Here is a 19043-nt window from a genome sequence, read left to right as displayed (position 1 = left end):
ACAAAATCTATTACTGTTAACTCCACCTTTTTAAGTGAATTAAAATGTGTAGTGTTATGCCCTGGCCAGTTTGGCTCAGGGTTAGAGCATCAGCCTGCGGTCTGGAGAGACCCGGGTTCGGTTCCCACTAAGGGCACGTACCTTGGTTGCAGTTTGTCCCCGGCCCTGGTTGGGTCATGCGGGTGGCAACCACTTGATGTGTCCCTTTCATGTCGATGTTTCTCTCTCTCTCTCCCTCCCACTCTATCTGAATAAAATATCGAAAAATGTCCTCGGGTGAGGATAAAAACAAAACAAAAACAAAATGTGTAGTGTTATTAAAAACCTGCCAATAAGATAGTTGCACATATAAGATCTTATGTGCATGAATGTCTGCAATCACAGTAAGTGTATCTTAAGAAATTATTAGAATTATGTTCTCTGCCTATTATTTTTAACATGTGTTCTCATAGTGGGTGTTTTTTGTTTGTTTGTTTTTAGAGTGAGGGGAAGGGAGAGGGTGAGATAGAAACATCATCAGTTGGTTGCCTCCTGTATAGCCTCTGCTGGGGATCTAGCCCCCAACCTGAGTATGTGCCCTGACCAGAATCAAACCAACGACCTCTTGGTGCATAGGCCGATGCTCAACCACTGAGCTACACTGGCTGGGCATAGTGTTTTTTATTTATTCACTCTTTCAGTGAATATTTAGTGAGCACATACTATGTACTTTTAAAAACTTATTATTATTTTATATTGAATTTATTGGGGTGGCATTGGTTTGCAAAACCATACAGGTTCAACAAAATATCATCTGCACACTGCTTTTACTTAAAGTAAACTTTTAACTTGGGCCTGAAAAATTTCTATAGAAATTTGAAATTGGAAGGAATCTTGAAGATCGATTTCCTCATCTTTTAGACAAGAGAAAACACTAACTCCAAATGAACATATCCGAGGTCCCACCCACCTGCTAGTGGCAGAGCTGCTGGGAGAACCCAGACTTCTCCCCTGCAGCCCCCAGCTCTCTGTCCGCCCCCCTTCGTGGTATCACAGGACAAACTCATGAATGTTGACTCATTTCCTTCCATGAAAGTAAAGTCCATTCAGATCCCTTTCAGTAGGTTTGTCTCCTCACATGAACAGTTTTGGAAAGATTTCATGGCAGTGGGAATACAAAATATTTCTTACTATACATTTAGAGGAAACTGAAATGTTCTGAATTTCTATTTTTTTCCTCTTAAAATAAAACATTTTAATTTGTATGTAATGTAGTGTCCTCAAGGTTTATGCTTTAAATTTTGTTGGGACACTTTGCCTATAGGGTTAATAACTCATATTAAAGACATGTTTAGCCCTGCCAGTGTGGCTCAGTGGATTGAGTGTCATCCCATGGACTGAGAGGTCCCTGTTTGATTCCCAGTCAGGGCACTTGCCCAGGTTGTGAGCTCGATCCCCATTAGGGGGCGTGCAGGAGGCAGTCGATTGATGTTTTTCCCATTGATTTTTCTCTAGAGCTCTCCCTTTCTCTCTCTCTCTCTCTAAAAATCAATAAAAAGCGTGTGTGTGTGTGTGTGTGTGTGTGTGTGTGTGTAAAATTTTTTTTACAAAGATGTGTGTAAGGAAGCACCATATTAAAAAATTAGTTTTGTATATTTTCCCCTAAAAGGAGGAAAAAAACGTGTATATGTAAAGAAAAGAAGCATTTCCTCACTGAACACTATTTTTTAAATTGTGTGTTTCCATTCAGCTTGTGATGTTATCTCATCTAACTAAGTTATGAGCTCTTGAGACACAAGATCAGCCGCTGATTTGGTCCGTCACATTGCTTATCTGACTCAGTGTGGTATGCCTATGAGGCATTTAATATGCCTTTTATCAACTATCAATCTTTGGGGTTTTCTCCCAAGTCCTTTTAATTCTTTCAGAAAACCGGTGCTGTGTTGAAACAAACATAGTCAAATTTTCAGTCTGAAAGACACCACATTTTTTTTAAAAGAGAGAGACCAATAGTACTCTCGGTTATTAGGGCATCCTGTCAAGTCAAAATCGAGACCAGAGCATGTGACATATGCATCATTCTAGTAATAATGCACCAGACTGGAGGACTGTGGGGGTTCCCGGAGCGAGACTCGGTGCATCTTCCTCTACTCATTGTTGGCACATTAAATAATGCTAAAAATTAACCATAGTACTTTTTTTCCTGAAAATGTGAGGAAAGCAAAGGCCAGGCTTGTGACTACAAAACTGAAGACCCCTCTGTGTTACGTGGACGCCACTGCCACAGCCTGCTGTTCATTCAGGTTTGAACCTGCCTGCGTGTGATCGTGCGTCTTTCTTCCCAGCTGCGAGAGAGCTGCTGTGGTTGGAGAAGGAGGAGCGGGCCCGGCAGCACTACGAGAAGCACCTGGAAGAGAGGAAGAAGAAGCTGGAAGAGCAGAGGCTGAAGGAAGAGCGGAGGAGGGCTGCTGTGGAGGAAAAGAGAAGGCAGAGACTAGAGGAGGACAAGGTAAGGTGCCGCCCGGGGACCCTGGGAACAGACGGAGGCGCGCGGCTGCAGAAATGCGCGCACTTGCTGGGAAACTTTCCGTGGAGGAGCTGAGACGCCGCAAACTGAGTGAGCAGCTGGACAGAGTCACGGTGTGGAGCGCGCTGGGCGTGAAGTCATGTAGAGAGTGCTGTGATTGTTCTTATTGCCACCGCAGCTTTAAAAGCCCATTTTCTCCGGTCTACACCTAAAACTTATTTATGTTCAGTTAAACTATACTGAAGTATCAAGACCACTGGATTTCTGTAGGGCTTTACCGACAAACATTTCCACGTACTAGATTGTCTCATTTAACCCTATTCAATCCTTGAATCTTGGCAAAAATGGAAATTTAGATTCAGAATGGGTAAGTTACAGAGTCATCCAACTCAGTGAGTTGTGGAGTCAGGATTACCCACGTCCTCGGATTCTAAATTCCATGTTTCAGGAACAATCCCACATGTATTTAGCATCTGTACAAGCTAAGACTTGCACCAACTGTGACAGCATCACATTCCCAGTAGTAATAATAAGGATCATTTATTTAGGTACTTTCTGTTTGCAATGGGCTTTTTCAACTGGGTCTTAATGTTTTCAATAACCGTCCCATGTTGATAATATTCTCACCTTAAGATAAGGTGTAGATGTTAGGAAATAGATACTGAGGTCAAGTACTCTGTCTCCCTCCACTCTGCCTTAAGTTAAAGAAGCCCTGCCTGGCTGGATAGCTCAGTTGACTAGAGTGGCATCCTGATACACAAGGTTTCGGGTTTGATCTCCGGTCAGGGCACATATAAGAAGCAACCAATGAATGCATATGATAGCGACAGATCTCTCTCTCCCTCTCTGCTTCTCCCCCGCCATCCCTCCCCGCCTCTCTCTCCCATTCTCTCTCTCTCTAAAATTAATTTTTAAATAATTCTTTTAAAAAGAAGCCTCAGACAACCAGTTTGAATATCATCAGCAGCTGCTCTGTTCCATTTTAGGAGCGCCATGAAGCTGTCGTACGGCGCACGATGGAAAGGAGCCAGAAGCCAAAACAGAAGCATAACCGGTGGTCATGGGGAGGCCCTCTCCATGGCAGCCCCCGCATTCACAGTACAGGTAAACCGGCAGTGACCACTTTCACAATCCCCAGTTCTTTTCCTGAACAGCAAAAGTGCAGTTGCTTCTTTCTCCTAAATCTTTGTTTACAAAACAAAAATCATGCTGAAATAATTACACTACAATTAAATGATGCTTCTACTGTTTGAGGATAAGAGGGTGATGGAGGTAAGAAGATACGGCTTTCTTCCTTAACACAGACTGCTTTCCTCATTTTTTACAAACGTCCTTAAAGAGAGAGAAATCTATGCAATGTTTCCAAATAAACATGCTAGTTTCAACTGTACATTATTTTAATTAATTTACATAGGGTTTCAGGGTTATGAAATTGGTTCACCAGGTTTTTATTCATAGTCATATTGACTGAGCAAAATCAATACTATGAGCTTATGTATTATGACCCTAAAGTATATGCAACACTAGCTCTATAAGAGAAAGTTCAGGTTTTGAAGATACAAATAGTAGTAGATGTCTGAGCTATTCCCTTATTCTTGAATGGACATGAAAATACTGAAATTTGGAATTAGTGGAAAGCTTTATTTTTGTACTGTAAATTCAATACACCTTGAATTTTATATACTGTGTCAGTTCTTTTTCATTTGTGTGAGTCTAATAGCCTCTTTTTAAAATTTACTTTCAAAAATCATTGTCTTACATTCTGTTCCCAGGTGGTTTTGTTGAATCATCATTCACCTTTCTCGATTTAGCAGGCCTGGACCACCACTTCACAACTTTTGGTGGTACTAGAAAATCTGGTACAGATCTCCTGTGGTTGCTGATTGCTTGACCTGTAGCTAGCACCTCAGACCTAGGGCCAGAGTTCATCAATAGCTGAACCATCACCACCTTAGTCATGATGCTTGCTTAATATCCTGTTGCATAGACCTAGATCTGGGATATAGCACAGTGTTTCTTAAGTGTGATAATATATTATAATTCAGGTGACTTAAAGCTGTTGAAATAATTACGTGATATGTTTGCTTTCTCCTTAAATGATCATTTTAGATAAAACTTTTAAAAAATTATTTTTAGCTAATAAATTACCTGGGATCAAAATATATCCAGTTTGGTTTCCCCTCCCCACCCCCATTCCATACTGGTGTTGCCACTTTTAGTTTTAATCTAAACGTTATTGGATTTTTGTTTGTTTGCTCTATTCTCTTTCTTTCCTAACATTCAGTATATCTTCTATAACTCCTTCATTTTAAAAAATCTAAAATCATATTACCACAATTTACTTTTATATGACAGTGAACCAAAATTGAAAGCACTTTTCTTTTTTGGCTCTTATTTGGTAGGGCACATATCAAATCTGCAGTCGTTAGGATCATTTAAGGGTGATATTTCATTCTAGGGCTAGTTTTACATGCTTGTTCCATGCAGAAAATCTGTCATGGTATATATTGTTATAACCTTACTGATTTTTCTTTTACTTGGCTTTGTTTTACATGTATATGGCAGAAATATACTCTGTTACAAATTTTCTTTGAGGGGAAATAAAGTTACTTAGCTTAATTCTTGTTTTCACACTCAGGGTTCAATAAATGATCATTAGTACTGCCACTCAGAGCAAGAGAGTGGATACTGTTGGATAAAATCCATTTCTATAAGGGCTGTGAATTAGAGAAAACTGCTGCTATACTAGAACAGAGAAGATCGGGAATAATGGGAATATGCCAAACTTCTCAAAGATCAGATTGATCTGCTGTGATCTTGAGAGCAGTGACCAAATCATCTTACTCATTTTGAATACCCACTGGTTCATGGTGGGTACTCAATCAGTGTTTTCTGACCAACAAACAAGTCCTAGAAATTAAATTTAATCCACATTAAACCGATGTTTTGTTTGACTGCTCACACAGCAACTGTCACTGGCTTGCATAACTTTATACTGTTTAAGCCAATTCTTTGCAAAACCTTTCATGAATTTGTGTTTTGTTTAGTGAGAAAAAGAAATGATTAGAAATTGTCTTATTATGTATAAAGTAATATAATAAATACATGTTATAACCCCATAACTTTAACCATGCAGGATAGGCCTGCATATAGACACAATGCTCCTCTAATGAGAGCTTAACATATGAACCAATAGCAGAAAATGTATTGCTATAGAATCACCTGGGAATGGCTTTCATTATTCTTCCTTGTGCCCTTGAACCTCACATTTCATGAATAAGGTGTTCCTTTTGATATTTTATCCTGAATCTTTCACGTTAGGAATGCCCTACGGGCCCATCAGCTAAGTCTAGATAAATTTGAGTCACAGGAATTATGGGTTTTTAAAAAAATAATTAAATGCTTCAACTATAAAATGAGCCCCAGTAGGATACAGAAGTATCTGATACTGTTGGAAGACTTCTTATCACCCTGTACACTGTAAATGGCCAAAAATGGTGATTCTGCGGGGGAAAGTTTACTGTAAAATTTTTACTAACAAGGTTAGTGAAACTGAATTTTGAAAGCCTTTCTCCCACAAGGAACATTTTATTTGTGTTTAGTTTTAGAAGTGAACAATAGACAATAAAACAAAATATGGCAAAACCCCATTACCTTTGGCTATTATAGGTCCGAACATCATCTACCTGCCTCCTACATAAATACAATGAGATTTTTAGACTTTTAATGCATACAGTTGTATTCAGGGAACATGATTTATGCTAAGGAGTATTGTTTCTGCTTGGTTCTACTGTACAGACAGCCAACTAACAGAGCTGATATTTGCCTTTTAAATGGCTGCTACAGGCGGCCCTCGTTTATCGCGGTTAATCAGTTCCAGATTCTACCGCTGTAAGTGAATTTCTGCGAAGTGGGATTCTTTATTTATACAGTTTTCCCTGGCATGAGCTTGGACATTCGTGGCTTCACTCTATCCCGGTTTTTCAAATACTGAAGTGGCGAGGGACAACTGTATTTCTCACCTGACTTGAACTTTAAGACATGCTCTCCCCCAGGCTGGTTTGACTCAGCGGTTAGACCGTTGGCCCGCAGACCAGAGAGGCCTGGGTTCGGTTCCCGCTAAGGGCACCTATCTCAACTGCAGTTTGTTCCCGGCACCGGTTGGGGTTGTGTGGGTGGTGAGCACTCAATGTGTCTCAGGTGATGTTTTCTCTCTCTTCCTCCCCCTCTCCCTCCCACCCTATCTGAAAATAAATGCAAAAAATGTCCTTGGGTGAGGATAAAAAAAAAGTGCTCTAAAGTTCCTTGACTGCAGGATGGACGATGTTGCTAATAAACTTAAAGAGAAAGATTTCTGATTTTCTTTATATCACCATTCATTTTGCCAGGCAAGTTTGTGGGCTGTTTCTACCTTTGTAAACCACACTGAATCTACGTGATAGGCTTAGAGATGTGGTTATTAGTAGATTTTTTAAGAGAAATGCGATAGTGGCCATCCTTGCTACCCAAGAGCATTGCCTCTTCTTTCCTTCTTGTTAGTCTGTTTTCCTGTAATGAGCTTTCATGCCCAGGTGAAAATAACCCTGCAAACAGAGCTTGGTGTTTTTTTGTTTTTGTTTTTTAAATTTGGGGTTTTTTTTTTTTGTTTTTTGTTTTTTAGATAGAGGAGAAGTGAGTGGGAGAGGGAGAGATAGAAACATCCATGAGAGAACATCGATTGGCCACCTCCTGCATGCCCCCCACTGGGGATCGGGCCCAAGACCTGGACATGTGTCCTGACCAGGAATCCAACTGGTGACCTCCTGGTGCATGTGTCAACGCTCAACCACTGAGCCACACCGGCCGGGCTGAGCCTGGTGTTTTTTATCTTCTAGTGTTTGCATTTGATTTTACCAGCACTAATTCTTCCCCATCTTTCCCGCTGTGGGAAATTATGAAGGCTCTCGTGTTAGTGGTCCTCTCTTTGCTTCACAGTCCACCTCCATTGTTTCGGTTGCCCACCACTGGCCTCCATTCATCGTATTATAACAATATGCTTGAATATCCCTGGCTGACACACTGGCGAGCTGAATATTTATTTTATCCTATAAGAAAAATGAATTTTATTTCTACTCTTTAAGTTACCTTTAAAATGTCCACTTAGAAAACTGTGCTATTATGAACGATCTAGTGATAGAGCTGAAAGCATCCAGTCCTAGTTTTTCCTTCCATCAGCAAACTAGGAAATTGCAATCCTGCATGCTGGCTGTCAATTAGCATTATCTCCATTTGTTTTAGATCCAGACAGGCGGTCAGTTTCCACCATGAATCTTTCGAAACATGTTGATCCGGTCATTAGCAAGCGGCTCTCCTCTTCATCTGCAACTTTACTAAATTCTCCAGATAGAGGTACAGTCAAAAGGAAAACAAAAAAAGTGTTCTGTTATTTACTTAATGCATTTTTTTCTGGATGTTTACAGATAAAAATAAGCATCTGAAGTTGCTTTCCCTACGTTTCTTAAATAGGAAGAAAAAAACTTCAGAGTAAAAAAGCAATAAACGGCTGAGCAGCATTTTCCTTGCGACGAGAACATTTCTCAGTTTAGAACTTGGCTGAATGGTTGCATTTAGCAGTGATGAAAGCGGTGCTTCTCCCGACTCTTTAGTGCCTGAGTTTACAGCTCCAGAAATCACCCACTTATCCACCAACATGCAAATAATCTCTGTTATGAACATTTATTTTACTTCAATCATACTGTCTTTGACTTTTCATCTGTACTTTGGGAATTCCAGGCTTTGACTTTCTAAAAAAACAAACAAAAAACTTTTTAATTGATTCATGTTGGTAGATTTCATTTTGCTAATTATTTCTCATTTAACCAAACCTTTCTTGCCACGTTTCTTGTGTGTGTGACTGGTTTTTTTGGTTTCCATTCATTTGCTCTTAAGGGATTTGGCCTAACTTCAAGAATATCATCAGTGAAGTCTCCTAAAATTTTTAATAATCATAATCCTCCAATTAACATTTTATTTTAATTTTGAGTTTTATTCATCCCATGGATTTACAGTACATGAATGTTGTTATTTATTAAGTGAAAGTTTTATTTTACATATTTATATATCATGGTAGGAAGAACCAAGCTTTTAAGATAAGCTACTTGTTTTAAATAACTGAAATGATTTTAAATTTAAAAAACTATTGTGTAATATAAAAGTACATACTCTTTAAAAGTAACAAGTTGTGGTTACTATAAGTGCTTTATTAAGATTCTGATCGGGAAAGGTTCAGTGTTTATAGCCTTGAAAAAGAATGTAATGTGTGCATGTTCTGTATGTGTGTATGTGTATTTGTATATTTTATATTGTATAAAAATAATGGTGTCATAATGTATAATATATGTGCTGATGTTGTTTTAAACTAATCTCTTAATGCAGTAAATGTTTGAACAGCTTCCTATTCTTGCCTTTTAACTTAAACCATTCCTTTTTTTTAACCTAATTTGCCTAAGTCAATATTAAACATGTAGTCAAATTAGAGACCTTTTATATGTTAAAGTATTATGAATTAAAATTTATTTCATAAATAGCCTTTCTTTTCACCTGGGAATGGCTTTCATTATTCCCCTAATATAACATAAAATATAGTGTGTCTTACAGTTGTCTGTTCATCTTTTCTTTGTGACTGGTCACTTACTCAGCACTCTAATTTCATACTTCTGTGAACCTGGATCTCAGACAAGTTACAATTGGGATGTTATAGTACTTTTAAGTTAAACCTTGCCTACTGCCTCCTATAGTCCCACAGCTGAAACTGGGGTAAGGTTGGAAGTGGGGGGATGGGCAGTAAGCCAGACAACATCCTGTCTTCACTTCTTTGGAAGGATGACACTGTGTCAACTAGAAGTAAGATGTTTTATAGATTCTCCGTGATAGCATCTGATTGGACATTTTTAAGAAATAGGATCTTAGAACTGCAGAAAACTTGTTGGATGGCTCATCTACTCCAGTTGGGGTAAGAGTCCCTTAGTGGTGAAGAGCCTGAACTGGTATCCTACAAGCTGACTGTTGGAGAAGAGGGGCTAGAACAGAGATCACCAGCTCCTAACCCATGTTGCTACACTGCATCTTCAGGTTTGACCTTCATGGATGCCCTTCTTTAGGTCAACCCTGACTCTGTGAATCAAGGGAAGTTCAACAACCAGTTCATAGCTGGGGCCAGGAAACTGCCCCTTGAATCATGGTGCAGGCTTGTAAAATGGAATACAGCTGACCACTGGGATAGGTGGAGAGCACTAAATCAGAGAGTTCTGCTTTGCTTCCCACTTATCAAAAAGTTTCTGGGTCTAGCCTTTTGTAACTTCCAGGAAAAGGTTGGCCTGGAAGGAAGATTTGGTTCATCCAGCGTTTCCTATAGATCCAGGAAGCAATTTCTTTTAGTTAAGCAAAACCCTCAGGACAGTGAGAGAGCTACTTTTAAAGAGAACAGAAATTCTTCTGAATTTGAACTTCTCTAATTTAGAAAGTTAAGTAATTTAGTTAGTTTATTTTATTTTCTGCTGTTTTTAAAAGTTGGTTATGCTTTATAACCAAGTTAAAAAGCCTTTTTATTAAATTACTAAAGTAGAGGCTTTTACAGACTATTCCGCTAAGGGATAGGCACCATCACTAGACTGTTTGAGCTTTCTCAGCCTCTCAGCACAGGGCTTAGAGTTGGTATTAAACTGAGGCTCTGATACTTTTAGGTTGACATTCAGCTGGAACGCTCCACTGGTTATTAAAAATACTGAAATATTTCCATACCTGTTGGTAAATATCCCCTTCTCCAAGCTGTGCTTCCCTGGGCCCTGCAGAGCTAATGAATGGCATCCAGTTTGTAAACATTTTGATTATCACACCTGAGTATAGTGTCACACAGACTGATAAAATGACCTGAGTTAAAAAGAAAACCTCTGACTACCAAAGATTTCTGTAATTGCTGCAATAAGAGAGAATATTGCCACTGGAAATTTTTGCATTAAAAATGTATATTTCTTATTAGCTTAAGCTACCTGCTTAACCAGCTTTTTTCTCAAGGACATATCATGAGGAGTTTGAAAAAAGTGACAATGATGTCACTTATTCTTTGCTTAAAAGGAGTCCGTACATTTTTCCTAGAATCTGGGGCAGAGGACATGGTGTAGTAGACCTCATACTAAATTCTGTCCATAGGCATGTTCTGCTTGACCTGAGCAGGGGGTTTTGTTCTTTTTTAAATTTGAATTAATTGCCATCATTTTTTAAATGGAAGAGTTCATATACCATTGAGGTCTTCTACTTTTAATGAAAAAATTAGGACCTGGCAACACTTGCCTGGTTTCTCCACATCTGGAACTGAATAATGGTTTCCTGCTCGTGGGTAACACGCTAGTGCAAATATCTAGCGTGTTTGTTTGCCTCCCCTGGTCCAGATGGTCTATTATGAAAACTGTCAATATCTCATTTTTAAGTGCTTAAACAGTATCTATACTTTAGAGTTGTTTCATAAAAATTAACCTCTCCTCCTTCTGGAGCTTATCATCTTAAAGTCAGGCCCCTCCAGGTGAAAGAAATAAACCCACAAAATAATAAACTAACTCCCCTGTCCTAACATTTACTAAAAAGTTACCTTGTGGAAGAATCTGTCTCTCTCCTGCTCAGGGCATAGTTATGGAGGTGGAGGAAGTGGAAACACGTTTCTCCTAGCAAAGTCATTCAGTTTGGAGCTATAAAACTAATCTCTTGGGATATGCTTTAAACACAAATCAAAGAGGGTTTTTAGCGAGCTACAGTTGAGGCACATTTTTTTGGTTGATATCTTAAAGACGCACGGAAATAAAGCCATTGAACTTCTTAATGAAGGATGAGGGGTGTCTTTTCTGTGATAAACCGTCTCTGCAGTTCTAAGCCAGTCGCTCTACAGAGTTCATCTAAAACATTCATTCTTCTTCCCTTTCTCATCCACTAGAAATAGAGTTCTCTGACGATTTTTATTTAATCCTGATTGGTCATCCTCAGTGACCTGTGAACGTATTGTGATTTTAGATCACAGTATTTTTGTCATTGATGCGCAATGCCCACGCACGCTGCCCAACATATGCTATACTACCTGTGTAACTGTTGCATTGGTTTTTATAGCATAGCTTTGTATTAATGTCTTGCTGTCAGATAAGATTTAATTTAGCCATGAAGACTCTCCTAATAACCAGAAAAATCTAATAAACAATTCACTGATTCTTAAATTCACCAGAGCCTTGATCAAAATAACCACTCTTTCAAAATAAAGTCAGATACTTAAGGTTCCTAATGAAAGTTGGTACCTCTTCCAAATAAAAGCAGATATTTTCTATAACAACATTTGACACTGGATGGCTTCTATTAACTAAAATGACTTTCCTAGAATATAAATGCCATTCATTTCAAATATGGCATATAAAAGATTGTTGTAAGAACAATTGCTCCAAAGGCAAAGGAAGGGCTTGCACCTACTGTCTATAGTGAGGAACAGAGTGACCTTGTCACGTTTCATCAGTTTAAAGTCTTTTATAAATGACTTGGAAATGTGTTCTAAAATAAAGATATACCCTGGCTGCTGTGGCCCAGTGGTTCTAGAGTGTCAGCCCCTGGAACCAAAGGGTCTTGGGTTTGATTCCTGGTCAAGAGCATATACCTGGGTGCCGGTTCCATCCTTGCCCTGGTTGGGGCATGTGCAGGAGGCAACCAATCAATGTTTCTCTACATTAATGTCTCTCTCTCTCTCTCTCTCTCTCTCTCTCTCTCTCTCTCTCTCTCTCTCTCTCTCTCTCTCTTTCTCCTTCCTTCCCACCCTTCCACTTTCTCTAAAGATCAATGGGAAAAAAATATATCCTTGGATGAGGATTTTTAAAATAATAATAAAAATATATTATCACTTTAGTGATATTTGCAAACTTCTTTCCAGGTATTTTTGGAAAGTAGCTTCTGTATTTTCATGGGCCATCACTGGAAGCTAACATGAACGAAGTAATCGATAACTGGCATGCATTTCCTAACAGTGGACTTGCCAAGCCCCCATAAAATTTGGGACCATACTTCATTGCATTATTTTAAATTTACCTTCCAGATTCTTCACACGCCAACTAGTAAGCTCCAATTTATGTCAGATTGGATTCTGGCTTTTCTGTTTAATTTTATCTTGCTTCAACTTGACCCTTAATCCTCCCCACAAAATTTTATGTTGTTGTTAAACAGGAACTTGAAAGAACCTGGCTTGCTGAATGGAAAAGTCAAAAGGAAACTCTATCCAGAACTGTGCATGAGTCCTCTTTCATTTTATTGTATCCAATTTCCCCCTAATTGCCCAAGTAACAATTTATGGAGATCTATCAAACTAATGGAGGCCCTTTCTATCTTTATTTACTTGTAAATCCAGTCTTGCACTAAGCTGCCACAGCCTCTGTTGGAGTGATTATTCAGGGAACTTAGGAAGCCCAGTGGCTAAGGTGTGTGCCATCAGTCCACTGCCCATCCTGGTGAGGGCAGCCGGCAGGTAGGTATGACTGGCGTCAGCATGACATGCCAAAGCTGTAGTGGAAATGACATTTCTGTGTTACCTGTCAACTGCTAAAGGAGAGTGGTTAGCAAAATCTGCATCCGTAAAACTAACGTAGAGACTGCCACAAGTTAACATGTGGAAGAAGGCAGTGCCATAGAACAGCTGCTCCTTTGGGCAGAAACTGTCTCTTCACCAGCTGTCCTCGCCAGAGAGCCCGGTCTCTCCCGAAGGCCGGGCATTGGAAGCGATAGGTGTGATACTCTGCACCTTCTTGCCCCTGGAAAGAATGTTTCTAACATCTTGCTTATGTGGTGACGTTTAGCTCGCCGCCTGCAACTCAGCCCCTGGGAGAGCACCGTTGTTAACAGACTGCTGACGCCCACACACTCGTTCCTGGCCAGAAGTAAAAGCACAGCTGCCTTGTCTGGAGATGCAGGTAAAACTGTCAAGGTGCACCTTTCCTGGTGCCGTAAAGCCCTCCTTCTGCAGCGTATCCGCCTCCAGCACTCGTCTGGTCACAGCTCCGTTTTCCCAGTGTGTGCCTCTCTCTCCTCCGGGTGGAATGGCATTGGAAAGCTGTCTGTCGGTGTTGGTTTCATGCCCCTGGCATTGTGTCCTCTTAGCCTCCATCGTAGCATCTTATCTGAACACCAGATGCCAGGCAGACAAAGGATGCCCCTCCCTGTGATCAGAGGCTTCAGATACTTCTGTCTGTTCATAACATTACCCAAAAGACCTGTCCCTTCCCTGCCTTTCTTTCTGCCCCTGCATCTAAGCAGATGATCAGAGGCAGAAATATTTTAATATACGAATATGTGGATTTGGGGATAAAATTAAAGCACAAGCTAGTGTGAGCATAGAGTTTCATAATGTGGGCTGTAGGCTGGCTACTTACCCTTCCTGTGCCAGTCTGTTATATGTCATCTAGGAAGAGTGCCCTTTCAAAACTCCTTTAAGACTTGTAACAGAGAAGGCTAAGTATAATGTTCTTATTTGTTACATACTTCGAAAATACAGTATGTAAAATGTGCCTAGTACTGGTTATAATAATTAGTTATAACTCCCCTACTTTTCTGAAATGCAAAACATGCCTGAATGAGCCTATTCATTTACTGTCTCTAGCTGGAAAGAAAGATACATAGTAGGCTTTGGCAGTATCTCATGGTGAGTTGATTTGGATTTTCCCAGATTACCCATATAACCAATCTACTAGCCCGCATCTTTGGCTCTAAGGAAATTGCATAGCCACTTCACAAAGTTCCCTTTAAAAACCACTTTGCCTCTGCAAGCCTCTTCATGTTCATTAGCCCTCTTTATAAATATAATTTGTAGTTTTATGATGTCTTTCATGTATGGTGCCCAGTGAGTTAATATCAACACTAATTCTCCCAGGAGCCCTGGGAGGTGCCTGTGGAACCCAGTAGCAGAAGGGATTTACACCAGAGCCACTTAGAAATCAGTAGAGTGGACCTGGAATGAGCTTACCCTCCACCCTCGGCACCCCATATGATGATGCTCTGTGTACAATCGTGCATTCAACTAGCTGGACCACAGTGTTCTGTGTTTTCCGTAAAGTAACTCTTATCAGCTGTCATGTTGTATCTGAGATTTTTCTGGAGGAAAAAGTACAGCTTATTTCAAAATTGTTTTTTATTTTTTATGCCTATGAACAACAAGCATACTTTTATACAAGTCATGGAAGTTTTTATTCATGTCCAGCTAATTGAAGAACCTCTAAAACTGCTTTTCAGCTCTATTTCATAGGATCTAAATAATAGTTTATCTCTATCATGCTTATGAATCTCCATGTTGTATGTTTTCATGCTAAAAGACTGCCTCACAGCTAGAAAATTGTCTTTCTTGGCTATTTCTGTCATCACTAACTTTTGTCAATTCTTTCACTCTTCCTCTAGTCTTTTCCAACACCATCTCCTCATTTTCCACCCATTCTACCAGCCCATCTTCCCACCCGCCTTCGTTGTTATGCTCAGTCAGGTGCTTTTTACCTCCTAACTGGTTCTTCTTTACTTTGCAACTTTTCCGTTCACCTTGTCATAAATTGATACATTTCTTCAGTTTACTTTGGTGTGAAGCAGTGCTTGGCCTTTCCTTGAATTGCGGTTTTGTTAACACATTCCTTAGGTCATTGTTACCTGTTACTGCATTGGTACAGCTTACCTTTAATACACCAAAACTGTTGGTTTTTAAATTTTTCCACTTGAAATTATATATGTAAACATCTCTTATATTTATCTTGTCAAAATCACTTTTCCCATCTACTCTCATTGATATTTCTTTCTTGTCTTCCCATTTTAGTGTTGTCTCTTGAGTTCATCTTCTTGCCAATTGCCGTTGGCAAGAGGAGGACCTACATCAGAGCCAGGGTTACAGCAGCAGATCTGAACAATCATCCCTAAGATGTTCAGTGATTGCAAACTCCCAGAACAAGCTTAAGAGCAGTGGAGAATGGGAAATCGGAGTCCCATTTGTGCTTCCTGCTTTGGGTTGACTTCTCCATGTCCATCTTTGAAAATGCATTTAAAATACATGTGATTATTAGAGCTCAGGATTAAATGAGTTGATACATGTAAAATGCTTAGAATAGTGCTTGTACATAGTAGGCACTCAATAAGTGTTAATGTTATCATTATTCTGTTATGTAGCTTTTCTATTCTCTATGCTACACTCCAGCCACTTGAACTGCAATGTCTTTTCTCTGCACCCATCATTTCATATGGCAAATCCTGGATGATTTAAATTAATGCACACTTGCTACCACAAACAGAGGAAAAACAGATATTGTGTAAGACTTTCTCAAAGACATTTCCATCAAAGAATTTTTATGTTTAATAAACCTACTTTGAGATAAGGAGGGCACTCTGGGGGGGGGGGGGCAAGTATATATTGCTGTTACTGTTTCTTTAAAAGGGCAAGAGTATTAGAATAATTGACTTAAGGTTTCAGATTTTCCAGTAGTTGCTGTTCAGAAGAACAGTGTAGCTCATGAAATGTAATATCCTTAGAAGGAGTTTATAGTGTTTATTTTAGCCAGGTGATGTTCCTTAGCAATTAAATTTGAGGATTTTCATACAGACTATACTGATAGGTTTAAGATATTTTCATCCTTCAATTAATGTTACCTCGGGACCATAATAAAGAATGAACCAGAGGCATGATGAGATTGGCTTACATCCAAGATGGTCTCAGAACTGCTCCATAGATAGCCCCTGAAATTACTGTTTTTCACTATAGGAAAAAGAAATCATATTTCCATGCCTTATTCCTTTTTCAGTGGCAGACCATGGCCTCAGAGTATGGCTGTTGTCTAGAGTTGCTTGACCTCCCCCCCAGCAAAGTCAATGGCCTCTGATTGTGCCCTGAGCAATGTGCACCTCTCCTGGCCATTAATCCCACAGAAGTTCCTTGTGCCAGGATGTTATTCTCCAAATATATTTGATTGGCTTGGAATAGTTTTGCATTAATGAACTCTTTCCTTGTCTGGGAAATGCAACTGCTTTTTTTGCTATAGCCCTTAAGAAAAGATTATTTTTGAATTATTTCCCCTGTGATCACAATAAGCCAAATGAGAGAAGGTCCTCCTTCCTCACAATCCAGAGGAATCTTCCCTGGCCAGTAAGGTCTGAAACAAAGCGCTGTGTCAACTCCTAAAGTAAGACACACATATTCTTTTAAGACGAACTGAGGGAATGCAAAATGTTTTCATTTTTCCTGAAGAAATAGATTCTGTTTTCAGATGAAGGGAAAAAACAATGCAGTTCTCAGCCTGTCCACTGCCTTCACCATCGAGAACTGGAAGACACTGCCAGGCATCTGATGAAAGAGAGCGTGTGAATAAAGACGCAGTCTCATCAACTTTTTATCTATGAAGTAAACCAAAATAGCAAATATTTTTATCTCTAATTCTGAAGTTAAGATTATCCCACATTTGTCTTATAAACTTTTGAGTTTTTAATTTATTAATACTGTTATAGTCGGCTGGCATAATGATCTCTTTAAAGGGTTGCTCCCATGGCTAGAGTTGGGTAAATCATCTTAATGGCGGTCCAAATATATATGATTCTCCTCAGTCGTCATACTTAATTGTCTTGTTTTTTGCTGGAGAATAAGATTTCTGGGTGAGATCTGAAAATGAGCCTTGGAGCCCCAGCACCCACACGTTAGATACCTCTGTACTATTTATTGTATGAATGAGTATCTTTAAACTGTGGTTGCTCAGAATCACTTGATTAATGATGGTGTTCCTTTAAAAGTGAATGGTCAGAAACTTTATGGTTTTTTGTGGTTTTTTTTTATCCTTACCCAAGGACATTTTTTGATACTTTGTTCAGGTAGAGTGGGAGGGAGAGAGAGAGAGAGAAACATCATGTGAAAGGGACACATCGAGTGGCTGCCACCCGCACGACCCAACCAGGGCCGGGGACAAACTGCAACCGAGGTACATGCCCTTAGCGGGAACCGAACCCGGGTCTCCCCAGACTGCAGGCCGTCGCTCTAACCACTGAACCAAACTGGCCAGGACACTTTGTGGTTTTTCAAAAGATGTTCCATCTTGAGTACAACTGTGAATGCTATTCATGTTTCCACTTTATTTTTGGCAATTCTAACATATTTGTGTTCTCGCCATTTTAAATGATGACATCCTGTTCCCCCATATGTGCTACAGTGCTTGCGATGAACCTTCTAATGCTTTGGCTTTCGGACACTCCCAGAAGCATGCATTTGATTTGCCTTTCCATAGATAGAACATTTACAGAATGTTTTCCCTAGAAATCATTAGTTATTCTTGTAACAAGTCTTAATACCTGGTAAGACTTGGCCATTTAACATTTTAAAAATTCACTGGCTTCTTTTCACCACTGGCTGTTGAACTTCACTCCTGAAACAGTTGCTTGCTTGCTCGCTTCCTGTCTTTCCACCTTTTGTTCAATCTCAAAGCTAATTAGGAAAATGCGATTATGACAAAGCAGTCTTTATGTAAAAAGTGTCTACCTCTAATATAGCATTTTACCAGAACCATCAGTTTATAGGAATATAAGGCCATTGCTTTCCATGACTCTTGGATTGCGTCTATATCTTTAATCAGTATTTAAATAGCCAAAGAGCTTATGTATTTCAGAGTTTTCATTTGGACATGCCTTCCTCTTGAACACACCACAAACTGACAGGACTGTGAGGAGAGTTGAGTATGAGGGTTCTGGACACCTGTAGGTAATAACATCTTCTCCCTGCTTTTCTCTCTATCTCCGCTTGGCTCCTTTTCCTGAACCTGCTTTTGACTTTCCTTCAACTGCTCCTCTGGCACTCTTGTGTGTAAAACAATCACCTGCACCCTAGTTATCCCCATTTGTCCTCGTTCAGCATCTTGCAGCCCCATCAACATCATGCCCTACAAAGCTGCACACTCTAGAAATCCAATGGATCGAACAAAATTCTTAGGAACGTCACCCGAGGGCTCAGCACGCCGGAGGACTGTTCACGGCACAGCGGTGAGTAGCTATGGGGAGTGGCCAGGGGAGTCTGTGCTGTTTCTTGGGCAGAGTAGACACCACCACCCCATCCCCACGAGGTGCGGTGTGGGTGTAAGATTGGGAGATGGCAACATTCGCCATCCCGTCTGTCCCACCAGTCCTGAATCTGGTTGGCTGGGTGGTAGTGTCCCCATACTTCCTCTCCACTTGGTGGTTTTACTCCCCCTAAAAATGTGCATTTGAAAATGAAAACTGTTCTTGGTTCAATCATGTATGAATGACTGAAGTACCCTGCTCGTGTCTCCATACAGAATAAGTGCAATGCCAGCATACTTTTATTTCTGAAAGTAGAACATCTTGGGAGGGGAAGTGGGCCTGGACTGCTTCCTCTGCATTTTATTCCAACCCTATCCAGAAGCTGGCTGACTCTGAATACGGGCCATGGAAAAGCAACATGAAGAATTTTATCTGCTTAGCTAACCCTTGTTGAGGCCCAGATCTTAAACTATAGTGACCAAGT

General features: G+C 39.9%; 1 protein-coding gene across 3 annotated transcripts in view; it reads left to right on the top strand.

The window, feature by feature from the left end:
- The window catches only part of MAP7 (microtubule associated protein 7), a 174689-nt gene that overhangs the window by 132129 nt on the left and 23517 nt on the right, over positions 1 to 19043 (top strand). For 2 of the 3 annotated variants that reach the window (XM_036248796.1, XM_036248797.1), the window contains exons 4-9: positions 2325 to 2488; positions 3493 to 3610; positions 4279 to 4365; positions 7784 to 7894; positions 13357 to 13470; positions 18390 to 18541. In XM_036248796.1, the coding sequence (XP_036104689.1) occupies positions 2325 to 2488; positions 3493 to 3610; positions 4279 to 4365; positions 7784 to 7894; positions 13357 to 13470; positions 18390 to 18541 (746 nt within the window). The remainder of the gene's footprint in view (positions 1 to 2324; positions 2489 to 3492; positions 3611 to 4278; positions 4366 to 7783; positions 7895 to 13356; positions 13471 to 18389; positions 18542 to 19043) is intronic. The other variant, XM_036248795.1, reaches the window with a different exon arrangement.

This window comes from Molossus molossus, unplaced genomic scaffold (genome assembly GCF_014108415.1).
Source record: "Molossus molossus isolate mMolMol1 unplaced genomic scaffold, mMolMol1.p scaffold_m16_p_8, whole genome shotgun sequence".
Lineage (NCBI taxonomy): Eukaryota > Metazoa > Chordata > Mammalia > Chiroptera > Molossidae > Molossus > Molossus molossus.
This window is presented reverse-complemented; position numbering and strand designations above follow the sequence as displayed.